We start from the raw sequence: 22,486 nt of genomic DNA, 5'->3' as shown, positions 1-22,486 counted from the left end.
TTAAAAGATCATTTCTTTCCTCCTTTTATCCAGTAATTCTGTATATCACAGACAAAACTGAGATGCTTTGCAGCTAAAATAATTAGATCAGGAGAAATCATAGGTTAAAGCAAAAAGTCCTGTGGCTCCTAATGAGATCGTGAGATTTGTCATCACTTGATTTACACACGAAGAAGGCAAATGTCCTGAAGGCTTATGTATCTGTGTATGACGTGAGTTTGAGGAACACTGAGAGATATATGCTGAACTGAGTGTGTGTTGATTACTGTACAGCAGCAGTGGATGAAAGCCTTTCCAGTGTAACTAGATGAAGCTGAAAGTTGAAATAAGTAAGGATGCGTAACTGATTCTTTTCTAAGTCCCAGTCAGTGGGGATATCGTTAGAAATATCCCTTTTTCCAAAGATTGTAATGATCAGAGTGTTTGGCAAATAATGAATGCCTGGGAAAGGACCGTTACATTAGTTTAAACAGTTTGTCTGTTTTAAGTCATTTTTATCTCCCTTACAGAGCCTTTTAAGTTTCAGGAGACTAAGCAGTTTGAGATTTCGCTGGAGCAAGAAAATACTTTCTTGCATCTTTTACGAAGTCCTTTCTTCAAGAGAACTTTCGTTGCAGCCAGTGGGAATTCCCTCGGAGGAAAAGTTGCACAGTTTGGCCCACAGAGGAGGGAGCTGCTTTTTTCCCCCAAAGACCTCGCAATCTAATTAAATTACAAATGTAAAGTGGAGTGTTAAACCTTCGAAGGCTTTGTTCTGCACCTTGTTTAGGCAATGTCATCATCGCTTGTTCTTTGTGTGGCTGTTATTAGCTTGAAACATTGCAGGGCAAAGGCTTGTGTCAGAGTGGTGAAGTTTGTTGTGCCAGAATGATTAAGGAAGCTGTAGAATCATGGTGACACGACTGGCTAGCTTTCCATTCTGAGCACCTCAGACCATAGGGATCATCGTGAGTGGTCCCTGATGTGATGGGGAAGCTGAAAAAATTATTCAGCCACTTTTTGCGCTGTTCTGTTAGTTGGTTTTACTGTGGGCAAACTGCATCTGTATGATTCAGGTGGGGGGGAAGACGTGCAGTTGGTGAATCAAATATGCTTGTGAAGTTCTGTCCATTTTATTTTTATTTTTATTTAGATTTATACAAAGTCACGTTCAAGACATATCCAAAGTTGCACACACCTTTAACAATTATTGAAACCACGGCTTGCAGTTTCCCTTGCCTTCAATACTGAGGTGTGGCCCAGGGGGATGAAGACCTGTAGTTGCAGGTCCACACCCTTGTGATAAAGGTCTGCTCCACTTCATGCATATTGGGTTTGGTCCTGGTGGCAGGTTGTCTGTGTTGTCCTTTGTTAACTTAAGTTTAAGCACTGATGGAATAGCTAAAGCTTTATTCACTCAGAATATGAGCGAGTTATTTATACTGATGGGTGAAATTATAGGGATGAATTTGAGGAATCCTGTCATGGATGCGGAGGAGAAAAACTGAGATAAATAAATAAAAAACAAAAACAAAAAAACAGCAAATAAGAAAAAATAGGAGATGGGTGTTTCACATGTTCTGTTTCCAGGATGGTTCCAAGCCAGTGACATTACAGTCAGCCTTAGAGGCTTCCAATACATCAGGTTTAATTTAGTTTGTTTCCATTTCAGAACCTCTTCCACTGTCTCTCAGACATTCAAGGGAGTGGGGTGGTGAAGATCCCTGATGCCAAAGGAGATGATGCCTGGAAGGTGTATTTTGATGAGACAGCCCAAGAAATAGTGGATGAATTTGCAATGCGTTATGGTATAGAAACAATATACCAGGCTATGACGTAAGTTACTCTTCTTGTGTTTCTCATACTGTACCCTTGCTGTAGTTTAGTTTATTTAATTTCAAAGGGAAGTGTTCTAAATATGTTGGTTACTCAGTATTTTTAGGATGGCTGGCATGGCCTGTGATTTCCCTTCTGGCTCTGCTGGCTACTGTCCTTTAAGTTTATTGTGAGTAGGAAAGCGCTGTCATGCTCTGAGTCATTAGCTTCCTCAAAGGCTAGAAATCTGTGGGTAAAGAAGGATGAGGATTGAGGGACTCAGTAAACCCACAGCAGGCGGATAGTCCTGCCCCTTGAATTTCAAGTCTGAGCAGCCATATCCAGTGTTGTTGCTGTAAATAAGCATGAGCTTGATTCCCAGAGGTTAACCATTGGTGTTGTAAGACTCTGGGTCCTCCATTGATTGACTGCTGAGTTATTTAAAATGTGTCATCCCTAGCCCCAGATAAAAATTTCTAGTGGGGATGAGGAAGAAGGGTATTTGTGACCCAAATTTAACACTAGTGCTCTTTCATGGTGATCAAAGAATCCCATGTCAAGAACCAGAACGATCAGTTTGTAAGTAGTGGGATTGGACAAAGGCGATAACCTGGTTTGCTCTGTTTGAAACTAGACTTGGTTTCCTGGGGGCCTTTCCTAAACACTAAGCTCTGACTTGGGTTCCTAATGAGCTCTGCTTCTTCCTGCAGACCACCAATTGTATTGCATTTACTTTTTGTCTTCAGTGAAATATTGAATGAGGCAGATTAGCTTGAAGAAATTCACCTTTGAAGCTGAAGTTTCGGTTCTGGAGCATCCTGAAGCCCTTGAACAGAATGTATTCCACAGATAGTTCTCCATGTGGATATCTTCATTTTCTGCCAGCTGAACCATTATAAACAAAGTGGAAAGGAGTTACTGAAATTAGAGCTGAGTTAGCGAGCCCAGATGTTCTTTGCTCACATGTAGTGTTTATGGGTTTCACCAGTTATGCTACATCTTTAAGAACTGCTAAAAACTCCATCCCCTCACAAACCCTGATCATAGCTTTCTGCTGGGAATTGGGCTTTTCAGTTTTTCAGAAGAATAAAAATAGTTTGAGATCATTCTTTCTTCCATAAATGTATCTATGAAAGACAGGTAGAGACATGGTCTCTGTCTATATTTTTATTCAGTAGTAGTTGAGTGCCTGAACTACCAGTAGACCAGCAAGGTATCCACCATATCTAACTAATTCAGTGGCATCTATTTATCTGAAACATTGACTCTTAAATATTTTCATCTAAAGCCCTGTCAGTTTACTTGGAAAGTGAGCAGCAGGGAAGCTAATGACTGTGTGTTGCCTTAGGAGGACACAGAGATTATGATCTGTTTCACGTTTAAAAGAATCTCTCTGGAATTTGTGGCAGAAGTTCTAACAAGTTTCTGACACATGGACGCTCTTCTTTTGTCATGTCTTATAATATTAGCCCTTTTTAAAGTGCTGTTTTTCCTTAGTTATGCCAGCTTTTCTCTGGTTGTTTACTTTAATCACTCCTCAAGACCAAATGCTGGTGGAATAATTTTAAGTTTCCTGTAAGAGATTTCCTTACACTTTAATGAGAGCAATTATATGAGAAAATGCAAAATGAGACAACATACTTCCTCCAGGTGAAATTCTGGATTACAGCTACAGCCCTCATTGATATGGTACTTTTAGCAGGGCATTGCTAATATTAATGGGGTGGAAATAGCTGAAAGAATCAACTCTATAGCTCTGCTTTTCCCCAAGGGCCAGAAATAACCTTGTAAAGTATAGAGCATCTTTGCGTCTCCTCCATAACTGACCTTGCTTATGCTGTTCCAGGCATTTTGCATGTCTGTCCTCCAAGTACATGTGTCCAGGAGTGCCAGCTGTGATGAGCACCTTACTGGCCAATATCAATGCCTACTACGCACACACTACTGCATCCACAAACGTGTCTGCTTCTGACCGCTTTGCAGCCTCAAACTTTGGGGTATGTTTCAGTGTTAACTGTCTTGCTTTGCTACTGTTACAGTTTTACTTGCTTGGTTTGCTTATGGCTTTCCCAGATGTTAAAGTGAGTCACTAGTTCTGCTGAAGGAACATTATATCCTTGGATGGTGCAATGGGACTCTTCTGTATGAAGAATTAACACGATTAGTATGGACTTGTTCATCCTATATCATGATTAGCTACTAATCAGTATAATGCATTGTGATGCTTGCATTTCTGTGCTCCAGTAACACCAGAATACAAATGGTGCGGAAGTGTGTGGGACGCTGTAGATAATGTATACCATGAGAGCAGGAGTGGCGCCAGGGTTTTTGGCGCCCTAGGCGGGGGTCCTTCCGCACTCCTGGTTGTTGGCGGCAATTCTGCAGTGGGGGAGGGGGTCCTTCCACGCTCCTGGTCTTCGGGCACTTCGGCGGCGGGTCCCGGAGCGAGGGAAGGACCCGCCGCAGAATTGCTGCCGACAACCCAGAGCGCGGAAGGACCCCCCGCCGCCGAATTGCCTCCGTGGGCGGCAAAATGCCACCCTCCCAAATCCTAGTGCCCTAGGCGACCGCCTAGGTCACCTAAATGGAAGCGCCGGCCCTGCGTGAGAAATGATGGTTTCAGAACTTAAATTAGCAGCTTCTTTAAAAGTCTGTCTCCAAACAGCTGCTGTGCTTGATGTTTGTGTATCTCAGGTTCTACTCTAATGTGGGAGGAACTGTATATTGATTTATTAAGACATGGATTGGACTGTCCAGTCCCCACTGCCCTTCCATTCAGTTGTTTTCCCTGTAATATGCAGTAGAGATTGGGCTTTGGGATAGGCCATGCTCTGTTAGGGGAAAGAGTACATCTGACAGAAGGAGAGATGGCTTCTCTGCTGAACCAGCACCCAGCCAGAGGTTGGGCCCCAACTATGGTAGAGATTGGAGCTGGACAAAAAATTTTAAATGCATTTTTCAATCATGAAAACAATCCACAATTTCAGGTCGACCTTCATGGATCATTTCCTTCCCCCTCCCCCCGCTCTCCCAACACAAACATTTGTTTTGAATTGACATTTTGTTTTGACAATGTTTCAGATGAAATGAAATGTTGGCAGTTTTTTGTTTGGCAAGAAAAAAACAAAATGGAAAGTCTAACTTACAGAGCTAGGGCTCGTATCACTGATTGGAACCTGTCTGGAAATAAGTTTCTTTTAAACATGATTACTATGTACCTGCAACCATGCAGTTCAATAGCTGGAATTCATACATCAGTTTCAATAAGTTTATTTGTGCTCTTGTATTCTCTCTGTACTTGAATGGTGCATATGTCTCCTTTAAGTGATGAAGGGGAATTTTCCTGACCCTTCTCATGTTAGACTGGAATTACCGTTACATCAATTTTAGGAGTAAATTCAGAGATCTGAAGCAAATATTATCTTCCCTCCAAGTTTGCACAATAGAATAAATCCATATACCTTCCTCCCACTCTTCTGTGATCCAGCACTCTAGTTATTGGGAGTGTTGATTGAATCTAATTTTCTGTGATGGAGGCTGAGGTTATTAACTATATTTTTTTGTGACCAACAGAAAGAAAGGTTTGTTAAACTGTTGGACCAGCTGCACAATTCACTCCGTATCGACCTCTCCATGTATAGGGTAAGTGCCTATAAATGGCGTATTTTCAGGCTCTCTTGTGTAGAGCATGGATTTTCTTCAGTGAATCTCCCTATTTTGGGCATTTTTGTGACACATGGAATCACTGTCACCCACTAATTCTTCAGATACAAGATTAAACCATTCGCTTTCTTTCACGTTTGCCACCTCAAGCCATTTGATCAGCACTTGGAAATAGTCTGAGGGTTGAGAACTGTGCTGAGCTTTGCTACTCTCCCAACATACTGTCAGAATAAACTAGTCCCTTTGAGTTAAATACCAGCAGTAACCCCAAGTAGGCTGTTTGAAGGACATACAGAGCAGCTCTTATTTTGTAGGTGTCACAACCTGGCCCAGTCTCTGTTGGGAGTAGACCCAGCAACTGGGTCCCATGTGCTTCCAAGCCAACTGGGGCTGGCCAGAGTTTGGTCCGTGCTCTAGCTCCGGATCTGTAAGGGCACTCCCAGATTCAGTCCCCTTCTCTGAGTCCTTCCTTGGAACATGGGACTCTCCATTGAAGCCACCCCAGACCCTAGAACAAGTCCCTCAGACCATCCAAGCCTCTAGCTGCGTAGCCATGATCCATGAAAGTTCCACCTAGGTTGTGAGCACTCTGGGTTCTAGTTTAACCCCTTCAGGGAAACAAGGAACATAGGTTTAGCAAAGGGATTTCTTAATCACAGTCAATTTACTCTTAAAAAGCACTAGAGTTAAAGATCTTTGAAAAATAACAAAATTCCTGAAATGCACCCATCCCCGTTAGCCTGATCTCATTTCATCTGTGAGTCTGAGGTCTTGTCATCATTTCAGACTAAGCAGATTCCCTCCTGCCTTCTCTGTCTCCAGCCAGCACTTTGTGTAGGAGGCTATGAATGGCCACCCTTTTAATACACTCTTTCTCTCTCTCTCTCTCCTTTTACCATGTGCTCGGCTGAAAAGCTTGTCTCTTCCTGCCAGCCTCTATCAAATCCATTGTTCCCTGGAGTTTGGCCAGAAGTTGAGATAATCAAAATTGTTGGCCCTAGATTGCTCTATGATAATTGCTTCTGCATGATAGTCCCTGAACAAGACGTCAGCCACCTTTCCTGGGCAGACTAGCCGTTCGGGATATATCAGAATAGATTTGCCTTGGACAAGGGCTACTCATGTTCAGCACAACCAGAAAATGGACGTTACAATAGAAAACAGTAAAAGAACTAAAAAAGAGCCACTGTGGCTTAACAACCATGTAAAAGAAGCAGTGAGAGAGAAAAAAACTTCCTTTTTAAAAAGTGGAAGTCAAATCCTAGTGAGGCAAATAGAAAGGAGCACAGACACTGCCAGCTTAAGAGCAAGAGTGTAATAAGAAAAGCCAAAGAGGAGTTTGAAGAACGGCTAGCCAAAAACTCCAAAGGTGGTAATAAAATGTTTAAGTACATCAGAAGCAGGAAGCCTGCTAAACAACCAGTGGGGCCCCTGGGATTGATCGAGATACAAAAGGAGGCTTAAGATGATAAAGTCATTGCGGAGAACTAAATGGATTCTTTGCTTCAGTCTTCACGGCTGATGATGTTAGGGAGATTCCCAAACCTGAGCCGCGCTTTTGTAGGTGACAAATCTGAGGAACTGTCACAGATTGAAGTGTCACTAGAGGAGGTTTTGGAATTAATTAATAAACTCAACATTAACAAGTCACCGGACCAGATGGCCATTCACCAAGGTTCTGAAAGAACTCAAATGTGAAGTTGCGGAACTATTAACTAAGGTTGTAACCTGTCCTTTAAATCGGCTTCGGCACCCAGTGACTGGAAGTTAGCTAATGTAATGGCAATATTTAAAATGGCTCTAGAGGTGATCCTGGCATTACAGACTGGTAAGTCTAACGTCAGTTACAGGGCAAATATAGTTGAAAACAATAGTTAAGATAAAATTGTCAGACACACAGAAAAACATAACTGTTGAGCAATAGTCAACATGGTTTCTGTAAAGAGAAATCGTATCTTACTAATCTATTAAGTTCTTTGAAGGGGTCAACAAACATGTGGACACAGGGGGATCCAGTGGACATAATGTAGTTAGATTTCCAGAAAGCCTTTACAAGGTACCTCACCAAGGCTCTATGTAAATAAAACTGTCATGGATAAAAGGGAAGGTCTTTCATGGATGTAGAAATGGCTAAAAGACAGGGAACAAAGGGCAGGAATAATGGTAATTCTCAGAATGGAGAGGGGTAACTAGTGGTGCCCAAGGGTTAGTTCTAGGACCAATCCTACTCAATTTATTCATAAATGATCGGAGAAAGGGTAAATAGTGAAGTGGCCAAGTCTGCAGATGATACTAAATACTCAAGATAGTTAAGACCAAAGCAGATTTGAAGAACTTCAAAAAGATCTCACAAAACTAAGTGAATTGGGCAACAAAATGGCAAATGAAATTTAATGTGGATAAATGTAAAGTAATGCACATTGAAAAAATAACCCCAACTATACATACAATATGATGGATGCTAATTTAGCTACAACGAGTCAGGGAAAAGATCTTGGAGTCCATCGTGGTAAGTTCTCTGAGGATGTCCACGCAGTGTGCAGAGGCGGTCAAAAAAGCAAACAAGATGTTAGGAATCAATTAAAAAGGGGATAGAGATAAGACTGAGAATATATTATTGCCCTTATATAAATCCATGGTAATGCCCAATCTCGAATACTGTGTACAGATATGGTCTTCTCCACCCTCAAAAAAGATATCTAGCACTAGAAAAGGTTCAGAAAAGGGCAACTAAAAATAATTAGTGGTTGTGGAGAGGGTCCCATATGAGGAAGATTAGAGACTAGGCCTCTTCAGCTTTGGAAAGAGGAGACTAAGGGGGGATATGATAGGTCTAATAAAATCATGAGTGAAGTGGAGAAAGTGAATAAGGAAAAGTTATTTACTTATTCCCATAATAACAAGAACTAGAGGTCACCAAATGAAATTAATAGGCAGCAGGTTAAAACAATATCATAGATTCATAGACTTAGGACTGGAAGGGACCTCAAGAGGTCATCGAGTCCAGTTCCCCTGCCCCATGCAGGAACCAAATACTGTCCAGACCCATCCCTGATAGACATTTATCTAACCTACTTTAAATATCTCGAGAAGATGGAGATTCCACAACCTCCTAGGCAATATTCCAGTGTTTAACTACCCTAACAGTTAGGAATTTTTTCCTAATGTCCAACCTAAATCTCTCTTGCTGCAGTTTAAACCATTGCTTCTTGTTTCTATCATTAGAGGCTAAGGTGAACAAGTTTTCTCCCTCCTCTGATGACACCCTTTAGATACCTGAAAACTGCTATCATGTCCCCTCTCAGTCTTCTCTTTTCCAAACTAAATAAACCCAATTCTTTCAGCCTTCCTTTGTAGGTCATGTGCTCAAGACCTTTAATCATTCTTGTTGCTCTTCTCTGGACCCTCTCCAATTTCTCCACATCTTTCTTGAAATGCAGTACCCAGAACTGGACACAGTACTCCAGCTGAGACCTAACCAGTGCAGACTAGAGCGGAAGAATGACTTCTCGTGTCTTGTTTACAGCACACCTGTAAATGCATCCCAGTATCACGTTTGCTTTTTTTGCAACAGTATCACATTGTTGACTCATATTTAGCTTGTGGTCCACTATATAAATATAAATAAAAGGAAGTTCTTCACGCAGCGCACAGTCAACTTGTGGAACTCCTTACCTGAGGAGGTTGTGAAGGCTAGGACTATAACAATGTTTAAAAGGGAACTGGAAAATTCGTGGTGGCTAAGTCCATAAATGGCTATTAGCCAGGCTGGGTAAAGACTGGTGTCCTTAGCCTCTGTTTGTCGAAGGGTGGAGATGGATGGCAGGAGAGAGATCACTTGATCATTGCCTGTTAGGTGCCCCAGAGGGAGTGAACCTGGCATTGGCCACTGTTGGTAGACAGATACTGGGCTAGATGGACCTTTGGGTTAGAATGAATTATCCTCTATATGAACTACCTGGTACGGCCGTTCTTATGTTCTTAAAATGGAGTTCACAATTCAATACAGAAATATCTCATTCTGTCATACTCTGCATTTAGCAGGAGAGGATACTGAGGCTGAAATATACACAATATATTATAATTTGGGATGAATATTCAGCCAGATCTTAATTGGTACCGCATTTCTGACTTCACTATTCAACATATAGCATGTCTTTGTGGCTAATCGGCATTTGTTGTGTGTGGATGTGGTGGGGAAGGCTGGAAGGGCGTTTACAACCAACATTGTTTAAAAAAATATCTTCTAAAAATGCCTGTCTCTCTACCTCTCAGAAAAGCTGATTTCCAGTAATGTCCTGTGGTGCTTGGGGGTTGAATTGTAGTCTTTGTGTTCTGAGTGGAGAGAAATCTTTTGACAGCCGCCGTGTGTGCAGACAAGACACATTCTAATTCTGTTAGAAGTACCACTGGGAAGCATATAATTATAAATAGTAGAGTGATACTCTTTATGATGGGGGGGGAGTTAATCCTTGGATGAGATGTTAGTTCATTCTGCCAAAAATAGTAGTATAGTGTGAGTGCTGTGGTGAAATGTAATTAGATCTAATCTGTGATGTCGAGTGTTGATTGCATAAATGGATTCCTGATTGATTTCTCTTACTGAACAGTTGATGTTTTTTCAAGGACAGCTCTGGCACAAGTCATCCTCTGACAATTAGGTGTTTGGGAGCATGTCATGTTGGCATGTGTGTGGTTTAATACAAGCCAGTTATTGTTTGCTGGTTGTCTAACTCTTGCTTACTAGCTGACCCATTCCAGTGCTTCACCACCCTCATAGTGAAAGTTTTTCCTAATACCCAGTCTAGACCTCCCCCACTGCAACTTGAGACCATTACTCCTGGTTCTGTCATCAAGTGCCACTGAGAACAGTCTAGCTCCATCCTCTTTGGACCCCCTTTTCAGATAGTTGAAAGCATCTATCAAATCCCCCCTCGTTCTTCTCTTCTGCAGACTAAATAATCCCAGTTCCCTCAGCCTTTCCGCATAAATCATGTGCTCCAGCCCCCTAATCATTTATGTTGCCCTCTGCTGGGCTCTTTCCAATTTTTCCACATCCTTCTTGTAGTGTGGGGCCCAAAACTGGACACAGGACTCCAAATGAGGCCTCACCACCTACCAATGCTGAATAGAGGGGAACGATCATCGTCCTCGATCTGCTGGCAGTGCTCCTAATTATACAGCCAAAATGCGTTAAGCCTCTCTTGGCTTACCAAGGGCACACTGTTGACATCATATCCCGCTTCCCGTCCACTGTAACCCTAGGTTTCCTTTTCTGCAGAACGTGCTGCTAGCCACTTGGTCCCTAGTCTGTAGCAAGTAATGGGATTCTTCCATATCTAAGTGAAGGGACTCTGCACTTGTCCTTTAGTGAAACCTCATAGATTTTTTGGCCCATCCTCCAATTTGTCTAGGTTCCTCTGTATCTATCCCTACCATCCAGTGTATCTACCACTCCTCCCATTAGGTATTCAACGTTCAGAGTCTCAGAGTGCAATCCATGCCATCCTCCAGATCATTAATGAAGATATTGAACAAAACCGGCCCCAGGACCGACCCTTGGGGCACTCCGCTTGAAACCGGGTGATCCACTTTATAGTCCATTCATCCAGCCCATACTTCTTTAACTTGCTTCTTTAACTAAGTAACCTCTCCTTCCCTAGTGAGCTTTGATCTAACACGTTTTGAAATGGAAGTAGGTCAAAGTACACTAAGGGCTTGTCTTCACTGCTGGGGTAAGTTGACCTAAGTTATGCCACCCAGCTACGTGAATAATGTAGCTGGAGTCGATGTAGCTTAGGTTGACTTACCCCTGCACTGCATTGATGGGAGAGGCTCTCAGGTCGACTTCCCTTATTCGTCTCGCAGAGGTGGAGTACTGGGGTCGACTGGAGAGCGCTCTTCCATTGATTTAGCAGGTCTTCACTAGACCTGCTAAATTCGACCCCTGCTGCATCAAATGCAGCAGCGTTCATCTCCCTGTAGTGAAGACCAACCCTAAGGAAATGTTAGTGCTCATCAGCAGGGTCCACATAGATCCTTAGCGCCCAAAAGGCTAATCAAGGTAGATTTACATCACAGCTTACTGCAAACTAAATGTTTGTGTAGCCAAGCGGTTAGTGTTATGTAGCTTGTGGTATTCTGCTTTGTTTTTCAAAGAAACGTGCAGATGACTGCTCGAATATGTCACATCCTCATGAGTGTGCCTAGGAGCCCAGAAGCCTGAGAATGGGATTTGGGGAAAGTAGTGAGAATGTAGGGAGAGAATGGATGCACCAGCTCAGAAACTGAGGACAGTCTATTGCGGGGGCAGAGACCTGAAGGAAACCACATTGAGGGTAATGAGCATACATTGCTCTGGAAAAAAGAGTTAAATATTTAATTTTATTTAACTAAGGTCCAGGCAATAGAAGGTGAAATGCCATAGGTACTCGGATACTATGGCAATAGGCATAGTATGTGAGACAGAACTAGGCTGGAGTTAAGACTGTTAAAGGACAATCTTTAAGGTGTGGTGCTACATCTCTTGATAACAGTTGACTTGATCACAATCTATAATTATGTGAGAAAGAAACATTTGATAATGAGCTCTTCAATCTAGCAGACAAAGCTATAACACGATCCAGTGGCTGGAAGTTGAAGCGAGACAAACTCAGACTGGAAATAAGGGGCACATTTGAGAAGTGAGGGTAATTAACCATTGGAACAACTGACCAAAGGTTGTGGTGGATTCTCCATCACTGGCAATTTTCAAATCAAGATGGGATGTTTCCAAAAAGATTTCCTTTAGTTCAAACAGGAAGTAATTTAGGGGATTCCTATTGCCAATGTTATGCACAAGGTCAGATTAGATTATCAGAATGGTCCCGTCTGGCCTTAGTCTCTGAATACTGGTAGCTGACATCTGGCTAGATGAGAGGATTGCTAATGGGATTCAGAATCTTCTTTTCCAGATCACTGGAAATCACAAACCCCACCACACCTGGCATCCTATTGGCTATCTCCAAAGAGAGGCCAAAAACTGAGTTGTGGGAAAACGAAAACCTTTCTCAAGCAGTTGGCTTGAGGTCCGGCTCCAGCCCAGAACTAGGTATCCTGTCAGGGGAAGGCGGGGAAGCATGCTCTGTTGCTGCTTATTCTGTACTTATTCTGTGGGTAAATAAAGGCCTTCTGGCTGGAAGTGGAACCAGATCACTGGCATGGCAAATAAAAAAGGTTGAAGAGGAGTTTTTAAAGTAAGGGCTGGGGGGAAGCCGACAGGTGCGGAGGAGCACACGCTTCAGATGGAGACATCCCTTAGGAGAGGATTTATTAAAGTGGCTCCTCTATATATAAAGAAGAGAGGACAGAAGTTGATAAAGTACAAGTAGGCTCTGAAGAGAAAGTCCAGTGAAAGAGTCCCAGTCAATTACAACGCATGAAGCCAGAGCACTAAATATTGACAAAGTTTATAAGTTCTTCTATATAAATGCAAGAAATCTAAATACTAAGATGGGTGAACTTGAGTGCCTGGTGTTAAATGAGGATATTGATATAATGGGCATCACAGAAAATTGGTGGACTGATGACAATCAACAGGACACGATAATACAAGGGCACAAAATATGCAGGAATGATCGAGTAGGTTGTACTGGTGAGGGTGTGGCACTGTGTGTGAAAGAAAACATAGAATCCAGTATAGTAAAAATCTTCAGTGACTCAAATTGTACCAGAGACTCTCTAGGAATAGAAATCCCAGGCATGAGTATAGCAGTAGGAATATACTACCGGTCACCTCACCGTGATGGTGATTCTGAAATACTGAGGGAGATTAGAGAGACTAGAAAACCTGATAATAATGGGGCATTTCAACTATCTCCATATTGACTGGGAAGATGTCAACTCAGGATCAGTTGCAGAGATAACATTTCTAGACACCATCAATGACTGCTTCTTGAGGCAGCTAGACCTGGAACCCACAAGGGGAGAGGCAATTCTTGATTTAGTGCTAAATGGAGCCCAGGATCTGGTCCAATGAGGTGAATAGAGCTGAACTGCTTGGTAATAGCGACCATCATGTAATTAAATTTAACATCCTCGTAGCGCGGGTGTGGGGGGAGAAATACCAAAGAAACCCACCACAGTAGCATCAAACTTCAAAAAGGGCAACTACACAAAAATGAGGAAGCAGCAAAATGGAAATTCAAAGAAACAGTCACAAGCTGCATGGAAACTTTTTAAATACATCCTAATAGAGGCTTAAACTAAATGTATACCCCACAGCAAAACGAATATGATGGGGGGCCAAAAAAAATGCCACTATTGCTAAACAGAGTAAAAGAGAAGGACAGAGACAAAAAGACGCCCCTTAAACCTGGGAGTCAAATACTACTGAGGAAACTAGAGGGGAATATAAAATCTGGCAAGTCCAATGTCAAAGTATAATTAGGCAGACCAAAAAAGAATTTAAATAGCAATTAATAAAAGACACTAAAACCAACATCCAAAATAAATTTAAGTGCATTAGGAGCTGGAAGCTTGCCAAACAACTAGTGGGGCCATTGGATAGTGGAGATGCTATAGGAGCATTCAAGGAAGACAAGGCCATTGTGGAAAAGCTAAATGAATTTTTTGCATTGGTCTTCGCTGCAGAAGATGTGAGGGAGATTCCTACACCTGAGCAATTTTTTTTAGGTGAAAAATCTGACGAACTACCCCGTATTTTTCGCTCCATAAGACGCACCTGACCATAAGACGCGCCTACCGGTAGTTTTTAGAGGAGGAAAACAAGAAAAAAAATATTCTGAATCAAATGTTGTACTAAACCATTTAATAAACTACCGGTATATCAGAATAATATTTCAACCGTGTAAAGTGAACAGCAGTCAACAGTGGCATTAAGAACCATCATCACTGTCATTAACAAATGAAGAGAGACTTTAGCAGGGGCCAAAGAAGATTGTCTTCTGTGAACCCCAAGAACTCATCAGTGCTAGAGTCAGAATTTATGAAGCTCAGTTGCTCACAATCACTGACATCACTTTCTTCGCTATCTTCATATAAGATACTATCTTCGTTTCCATCCAAAGCATTGCTAATGCCACATTTTTTGAAATGACTGGACAACGATTTCCTCCTTCACCGAGTGCCATGATGTTTTCACCCATTCACAAACTTGAGTGATAGTGGGCCTCTTCATTTCGTCCAGTAGGTGTCAGATCATGATTACCAGCAGCCATCCATTTGTTCCACTCTTCTCGCATAAAGACCTTAAATGGTTTGTTGATTGGAAACGTCGAGAGGTTGCAACTGGCTGGTAAGACCTCCAGGAATTACAGCTAGATGAGTCTTCACTTCTTTAAAGCACTTTTTTGTAGTTTCGCTAATATGTGCTCTAAACTGGTCAAGTACTAATAAGGCAGTTTTTTTTTTCAGAAGCCCTCCAGGACGTTTGGACCACACTTTTTCAATCCATACTCTCATTCCATTTTGGTCCATCCATCCTCTCTCATGAACATGTACAACAACTCCTCTTGGAATCACTTCTTTTGGAAATGTTTTCCTTTTTGAAAATTAACATGGGTGGCAATTTGGTGCCGTCTGCACAGCAAGACAACACAACCGTGTAATGGGTTTTCTCATGTCCGGAGGTTTTCACGGTGATAGTTTTGGCACCTTTCAGATCAACAGTCCTATTAGATGGCACATCAAAGGTTAGCGGACTCAGCGCGTCCCTCAGCCGAGCAGCCACTAATCGCAAGCTCAGCATTTCTCCAGCTCAGTTCGTGATGATACCCGAAGGAGATAGCGCATTGTTTTACCCCTTGAAGAGTACCGGTAAGGTAAAGGAAGCACTGCTGTTCGCGACGACCAAGCCGGTGCAACCATTTAGGCACAAACGTAGTTTCTGTTTTCTCTTGAGGCTGGCAGCGGCACTGGACACGATTTTTCATTTTTTTTTTGGGTGCAAAAAAAGGTGGCGCCCTCCAAAAAAATATTATGGAATATCGTCGTTACAAGCCGCGCTGCTGGAGGGGCTGAGCTGCGCATGCGAGGCAGCTGCCCTGCAGCCCAAGGTGTCCCCGGGTCCGTGCGCCGCGCGAGGCCCAGGGCGTGCCCGCCCAGGGTCAGGAGCCGCCGCGACCCGCAGCCCCCGGATCCCGCCCCCCGGCGGTCAGGGAGCCACCGCCCGCGACCCGCGCCGCCCACGCGAGGGCGTGCCCACCCCCGACCGGGAGCAGGGTGTTTCAGACAACGCTGCGCCCTTTTCCTCGCACGCCAAGTGCGCGCTCACCACAACCGCCGGCCTATTTTCGTGTGGTTAAAAAATACTACAGCACCCCCCCCCACCACTTTTCACCCCCCCCCCCCCCCCCCCCCCCCCCCCCCCAACGCGACACAACCCACCCCACACCCCACCCCCAAAGGTGAGCCGCCGCTGGTGAGCAAAACACTTTTTGTGCTATCCTCCCCCATCCCTCTGAAGAGGTTTAGGGAGCCGCGCCGGCCCCGCTGCACTCTTTTTTCACACACCCCTCGGCGTCAGGAAGTCCGACAATCCCAGTGGTCGCCGGGCGACTCTCCCCGCCCGGTGTTTTCAGCGGAGCAGTCGCCGGAACCCGCAGCCACCAGGGCGCGCTCCTTCCTGCCCCCCGGGGTCAGGAGAGCCGCCTGCGAACCACGCACCACACCTCACCCATAAAAGAGGGGCCAATTGCTGATAGACGCCCCTCGGGGTCAGCGTAGTGAGAGCCAACGCTCAACGAGCGACTGGTCGGCAAGCCCCAGGCACAGGGGACCCCTCGACCCGGACGCGCGTGCAGCACTACACACACCACACACACACTAACAGTGCACACAATTGAACCACACACACACACGAGTGACCTACGGGGGTAGTGCAGGAGCCGCGTGACTCGCGACCCTGCTGTTCACCCGCCCCCGCTCCACCCCCTCCCCCCCCCCCAGTCAGGGAGCTGCCAGTTGCTAGGCGACAAGAGGGGAAGCAGCACGCGGCGGGACAGACCTGATACAGAAACCCCAGCAGCCTCCTCTCTGCAGCCTTCCCTCCTCCCTGCCGCAGGATCCGCTTTTCACCCCTGCACTCGGGACCACACATTCGCTCCATAAGACGCACAGACATTTCCCCTTACTTTTGAGGAGAAAAAAAGTGCGTCTTATGGAGCGAAAAATACGGTATCCCAAATTGAGGTGTCAGGAGAGGAGGTTTTGGAACAAATTGATAAATTACACAGTAATAAGTCACCAGGATCAGTGGATATTCACCCAAGGATTCTGAAGGAACTCAAATATGAAATTGCAGAACTTCTTACGGTGGTACCTATCGCTTAAATCAGCCTCTGTACTAGATTACTGGAGGATAGCTAATGTAACACCAATTTTTTAAAAAAGCTCCAGAGGCGATCCTTGGTTGAAACTTTAATAAAAAAGAGACTCCTACAAGGATCTCTACTGGGACCAGCATATTCATAAATGATCTGGAAAAAGTGGATAAATAGTGAAGTGGCAAAATTTGCAGATGATAGAAAATTACTCAAGATAGTTAAGTCCAAAACTCACTGTGAAGAGTTACAATGGGATCTCACAGAAGTTGGTGACTGGGCAACAAAATGGCAGATGAAATTCAGTGTCAATAAATGCTAAGTAATGCACATTGGAAAAAACACAATCCCAACTATACATACAAAATGATGGGGTCTAAATTAGCTGTTACCACTTAAGAAAGATCTTGGAGTTGTCATAGATTGAGCAGATGTTTTCAGAGAACTATGTGCAGTGGTAGTCAAAAAAGCTAACAGATTGCTAGGAACCATTTGAAAACAGATAGATATTAATACAGAAAATATCATAACGATGCTATATATATCCACGGTACACCCACACCTGGAATGCAGCATGCAGTTCCGGTCACCCTATCTCATAAAAGATATATTAGAGTTGGAAAAAGTACAGAGAAGGGCAACAAAAATGATGAAGGTTATGGAACAGTTTCCACATGGGGAAAGACTCAAGACTGGAACTGTTCATCTTAGAAAAGCAATCACCTCTTCACATAACACAAGACCAGTGGTCATCCAATGAAATTGGGGTGCAGGAGGCTGAAAGTACTTCATGCAATGCAGTCAACCTATGGAATTTGTTGCCAGGGGATGTTGTGAAGGCCAAAACTATAACTGAGTCCAAAAAATAATTAGATGATTTCATGGAAGATAGGTCCAACAATGGGTATGAGCCAAGATGGTCAGGAATACAACCCTGTTCTTTGGCGTCCCTAAGGGTCTAACTTCCAGAAGCTGTGACTGGATGACAGGAGATGGATCACTCGATAACTGCCCTGCTTTGTTCATTCCCTGTGAAGCATCTGGCACCAGCCACTGTCAGAAGTCAGTATACTGAGCTGGATGGACCATTGGTCTGACTCAGTGTGGCCATTCTTATGACTATCAGTCTGCCACTGTTCATGAACACTAAATTCACATGAAGAACTTTTTAATTAAACAGATGAACACTTATAGTGAAAAGGTCTTACCTTGTTCAATGTGAAGACTTTTATTTTCTGAGCATTGTTTTGAGTGCTAGAAGCTCCTGAGCTGTATACATTTCCAAGGGTTTTTAACATGTTTATTTTGAATGGGCTGGTGAGTTTGTATGGACGTCTGATTGCTCTTTCAGGTGTGGTTTCACTTTTATGCCAACAGAACAATTTCCCAGCCAGCAGCCCTGAGCGGTTACAGGACTTGAAATCCACCGTGGACTTGCTCACCAGCATCACGTTTTTCAGAATGAAGGTAAGGATCCATCACAGTGATAATATTCCAGTGTGTGAGTGTCATTGTCTTATACTATTCAGAGAAGAGCCTGCTTACGGCAACGAAGAACTAACCCATCATTCTCAAAAGCCAAACACTTTTCAGCATGGAAATGACTAGTCACAGACAACAGCAATCTTATGCTGCCCACATAATAAATGTAAACGTTCTTATCAGTGTGTCACAACTTAATACTCTTAACTCTGATGCAAAACAAATACAATTCCTCATCAGTAATCACAACATCCTTCTGACAAAGAAACAACTTGTCTGTACCCAGACAGGATATGTAGTTTTACCATTTATTGACTGTTATAAACTTCTCCAGTGAAACTGTTTCCAGCCTTATCAATGAACAACAATTAAGTCTGTACAAAAACTTCTATGGTCTGATAAATATATTAAGCAAGAATATTTTTCATTTAACTGTATCTCTCAAAAGGAAATGCATACTGAAATTAAGATAACCCAAATAATTGATTAATAAAGAGCCATGGCTCATAGTTAAGGTTGTTGTGCAATAATGAAATATGTCTTTTTTGTGCTTATTTGTTTTTTATGAGGCCAGTGTGAGATTTGATATCTTTAATTATTCATTGCCTTGTTTTTAAATGATTGGTTTCTGTAGACGATGTGATGGATGAGAACGCTGTCACTTAGCTATCTTTACCTTATTTTTTTAACAAAATGAGTTTTCACTCATGGTATTTCAAAATGTCCTTTATCGAGTCTGACTGTAAGTTCTTCAGGCAAGGAATAGTTTTTATCTGTTATGAAAAAGCACCAGATAAACTAACTAAATGTCTTCTTCTAGTGTGTGCTGCATTTTGAAAGTCCCCATAATCCATACAATATTTATGTAAAATGTTAAAGTTGTTCCCAAACTCTGCTTTCTACTTAGAATGGTTAGAAATTATTTAAAAAAAAAAAAAAAAAAGGCTGGAACAAATGTAAAACCAAATTTGTTCCAGGATATGGTCTTATCCCAGATCTGATGCATGCAAAGCCTTTTAGAATAGATGTGCATTAGAATCATAGATTATTAGGGTTGGAAGGGACTTCAGGAGGTCATCTAGTCTAACCCCCTGCTCAAAGCAGAACCAAACCCCAACTAAATCCCCAAGTGGCTCCTCTCAAGGATTGAACTCACAACCCCTGGGTTTCGTTGGCCAATGCTCGAACCACTGAGCTATCCCTGTCACCGGTGTGAGTGTGAGGTAGAATAATAACTATAAAGGAGAAGAATGAGGGCTGCAAGAGAGAAAAAGCTGTACACATCTGCACACTATTATTAATGGCTGTAATCCACATTTTAAAGTTGTTAGCAAAGAGGTCAAGTAAATTCCTGAATTAAAAAGCACCATTGTGGATTTTAAAAAAATAACGTGAGATATTCTAGGAACTCTTGGCTGATCAAATGTCATGAGCTCTGATGGAGTCTCTCTGAACCGTCTTGCAGTGGGAGAGACTTTGATGTTTGTGTCCTGATTTCATGAAGAAGTCCCTTGAACCTCACATAGCAGTACTGTGTGTCTTGCACTTCTAACCTGTGTTACTAGGTACAGCTGTCTAATTTAGCTCCATATCGGGCTCCTGTGATTGTAATATCTGAGTGCCTCACAATCTTGAATGTTGTTTATGCTCACAGCACCCCTGTTTTGCAGTTGAGGAACTGAGGCTTGGCGACACTAAGTGACTTGTTCAGGTTCATAGGTCCCTGGGGCAGCACAGGGAATTGAACCAGTCTCTCTCAAGTCCTGGGTTAATGCCCTCTTCCTCTTATAACACATGAGCAGTATCTCTTTAACTTTATTTCTGCTTCCTGCCAGGTTCAAGAACTACAGAGCCCACCTCGAGCCAGCCAAGTAGTGAAGGACTGTGTGAAGGCCTGTCTCAACTCAACCTATGAATACATCTTCAACAATTGCCATGAACTGTATAGTCGCGAGTACCAGACAGATCCTGTGAGTAATGGGATAGATGTGCAAAAATCAAGGCTGAGTGGCTTGAGATAATGTAGTAAACAATATCTGAAGATAAACAGCATAGACTACATTTTGTGGCCTGTGAACTTCTGAATGCACATCAGCTGTAGTCAATTGATGAGCATTGATTGTGGTGAATGAAAGAAGATTATTGTTTTACTGTCACTAATTCTTTAGAGATCATTTTCAAAAGCCACAGATGTTTTATTCCATGATTAAAGCAGACTATTTAAAGAGCAGATTTGATATCCTATTTATTCAGCAACAGCTAATTAGAATGCGTAGTAAGCTAACAGAATAAATAGGATTTAAATTACGTGACTCTCCAGGCACAGAGTTCTACCTTGTTTTACTGAATCTAGTTTACCCCTTGCGGATCATGTGTGGTGGTTGGACAACTCTGCGCTATACCTACATTGATCAAAATTGTTCCATTTGCCATAATGTCAGAGTGTGGTGATATGAAGATGGCATGAAGTGATGTATTGCTTGTCGTTGTGGCTAGATTAATAAAGATCAGTGATCAAATCAGAAGTGGTTAGAACTAGTTTGTGCCAGGAAGCACATCCTGAGAGCTCCATAAGCCTGTCCCTGGTCCCAGTGCAGTGAAGAATAAAGAAGTGGCCATTTGAATCCCAGAGTCGTGCCAGGCTTCCCTTTTAGCAGCATAGTGATATTTGGTGTTAGAGCAGGTCGCTTGCCAAGACAGAGCCATAATTATGGAACCTTCAGAAGAACGTGACAGAGGATACAGCATGTGCAGTTCACAGGAAACCCGCAGGCCTGATATGAAGTCATAGTTGTTTAAACTCAGTATTGAGTTTCTCACGGCTTCCTTTCCAGAACAAAAATCAGGACCTTCCTCCTGAGGATCAAGGCCCCAGCATCAGGAACTTGGATTTCTGGCCTAAACTCATCACTCTGATAGTTTCCATTATAGAAGAGGATAAAAATTCGTATACTCCTGTCCTGAACCAGTAAGAATCCTCCATGTTCTTTATGGCTAAGGCTAGAAGTAGACTCTTTGTCTGTTCTGCTTTATTTGAGAAAGTGTCTTCTATCTTTTCTGTGATTTGTGTATTTATAGCGAATACTTATTCTGTCTGTCTGTCTTTCTGTCTTATTTGTCTGTCTATATAAATAATTATTTTTGATTGGGATGGAAGAGTTTCAAAAGGTTCAGTTTTGATGGAGTTCGAACCCATTCACCTTGGTTATTACAATCCTGAACTCAGTGAGACACCTGAAAATGGGGTGAGAGTTGTTTTTTCTTGTACAGTTTTCTGGGATGCACTTTTCTAACATGCACACTTTGTGCTGTGATTTAGGCATGTCCATGTTCTGTGCTGAACTGAGAGAGTTCAGTGGGTGGGGATGGCTTTGTTAATGGCAAAAGGAGCGACTTCTGCTCCTTGAACAGTAAGATGTCAGATGCTCTTCATTCCTATGTCTCGAGCAACCCACCATGTATCCGGCAGGCAAAGGGGCAGATTACGCATTAGGGATTTTAGATCTTAACATTGCATGTGCACCTGAGACACACTAATCCCAACAGTGAAAAGGAACCTAGTTCTGTAAGGGGAAAAGAAAAAAGATGTGAGGGACAAACATTTTGATGTAATACTACAGAATTACAGTATGTAGCTACTTTTAGAGAACAGCCATGCAATAGCTAGTCTTTTAGATTAAAAACATAGTTACAGTAGCAGGGATATTTTCAATCTGTTTTATCTATAGCATAGAGTTCAGTTGGTACTTTCCAGATATCTGCCTCTTATCTTCACAGGATGAAAGGAAATTTCTGTTGTGTTGAACCTTGCAGTAGATAGTTTAGCTCAGAGCTGAATGAAAATGCCCCTTATTCTTAAGCTATTAAAGCCTTATCTCTGGTTTTCCCCCCATTCAGGTTTCCTCAGGAGCTCACTGTTGGGAAGGTCAGTGCTGAAGTCATGTGGAACCTTTTTGCCCAGGATATGAAATATGCCATGGAAGGTAGGGAAGCATAAGCTGTAAGCTCTTGCCCTGTGATTGCTAACGTTTTGTTCCTAGTCGATACCATGTGAATAGTATTTAAGGAAAAGTCTGACATGGTGATTGTTTTGTATAACTGTCTCAAGTAATTTTCCAGGGCACATCAGAAATGCTGTTTACATGCCAGTAGGAAGTGGAAAACTTGACCACACAGCATTTTAATCCCTAGGAAGCTTTAGTCATCAAAACCTCCAAACTGCAATC

At 42.7% G+C, this 22,486-nt stretch overlaps 1 protein-coding gene across 5 annotated transcripts in view; it reads left to right on the top strand.

Annotated features, from left to right (window-relative positions):
• UNC13B (unc-13 homolog B) overlaps positions 1-22,486 on the top strand; it is a 329,656-nt gene that overhangs the window by 222,359 nt on the left and 84,811 nt on the right. For all 5 annotated transcript variants that reach the window (XM_075066813.1, XM_075066812.1, XM_075066811.1 and 2 more), the window contains 7 exons: positions 1,652-1,815; positions 3,641-3,791; positions 5,368-5,436; positions 18,156-18,245; positions 20,096-20,230; positions 21,095-21,228; positions 22,158-22,243. In XM_075066813.1, coding sequence (XP_074922914.1) covers positions 1,652-1,815; positions 3,641-3,791; positions 5,368-5,436; positions 18,156-18,245; positions 20,096-20,230; positions 21,095-21,228; positions 22,158-22,243 — 829 coding nt within the window. The remainder of the gene's footprint in view (positions 1-1,651; positions 1,816-3,640; positions 3,792-5,367; positions 5,437-18,155; positions 18,246-20,095; positions 20,231-21,094; positions 21,229-22,157; positions 22,244-22,486) is intronic.

The sequence above is a fragment of the Chelonoidis abingdonii genome, chromosome 6 (genome assembly GCF_003597395.2).
Source record: "Chelonoidis abingdonii isolate Lonesome George chromosome 6, CheloAbing_2.0, whole genome shotgun sequence".
NCBI classification, from domain to species: domain Eukaryota; kingdom Metazoa; phylum Chordata; order Testudines; family Testudinidae; genus Chelonoidis; species Chelonoidis abingdonii.
This window is presented reverse-complemented; position numbering and strand designations above follow the sequence as displayed.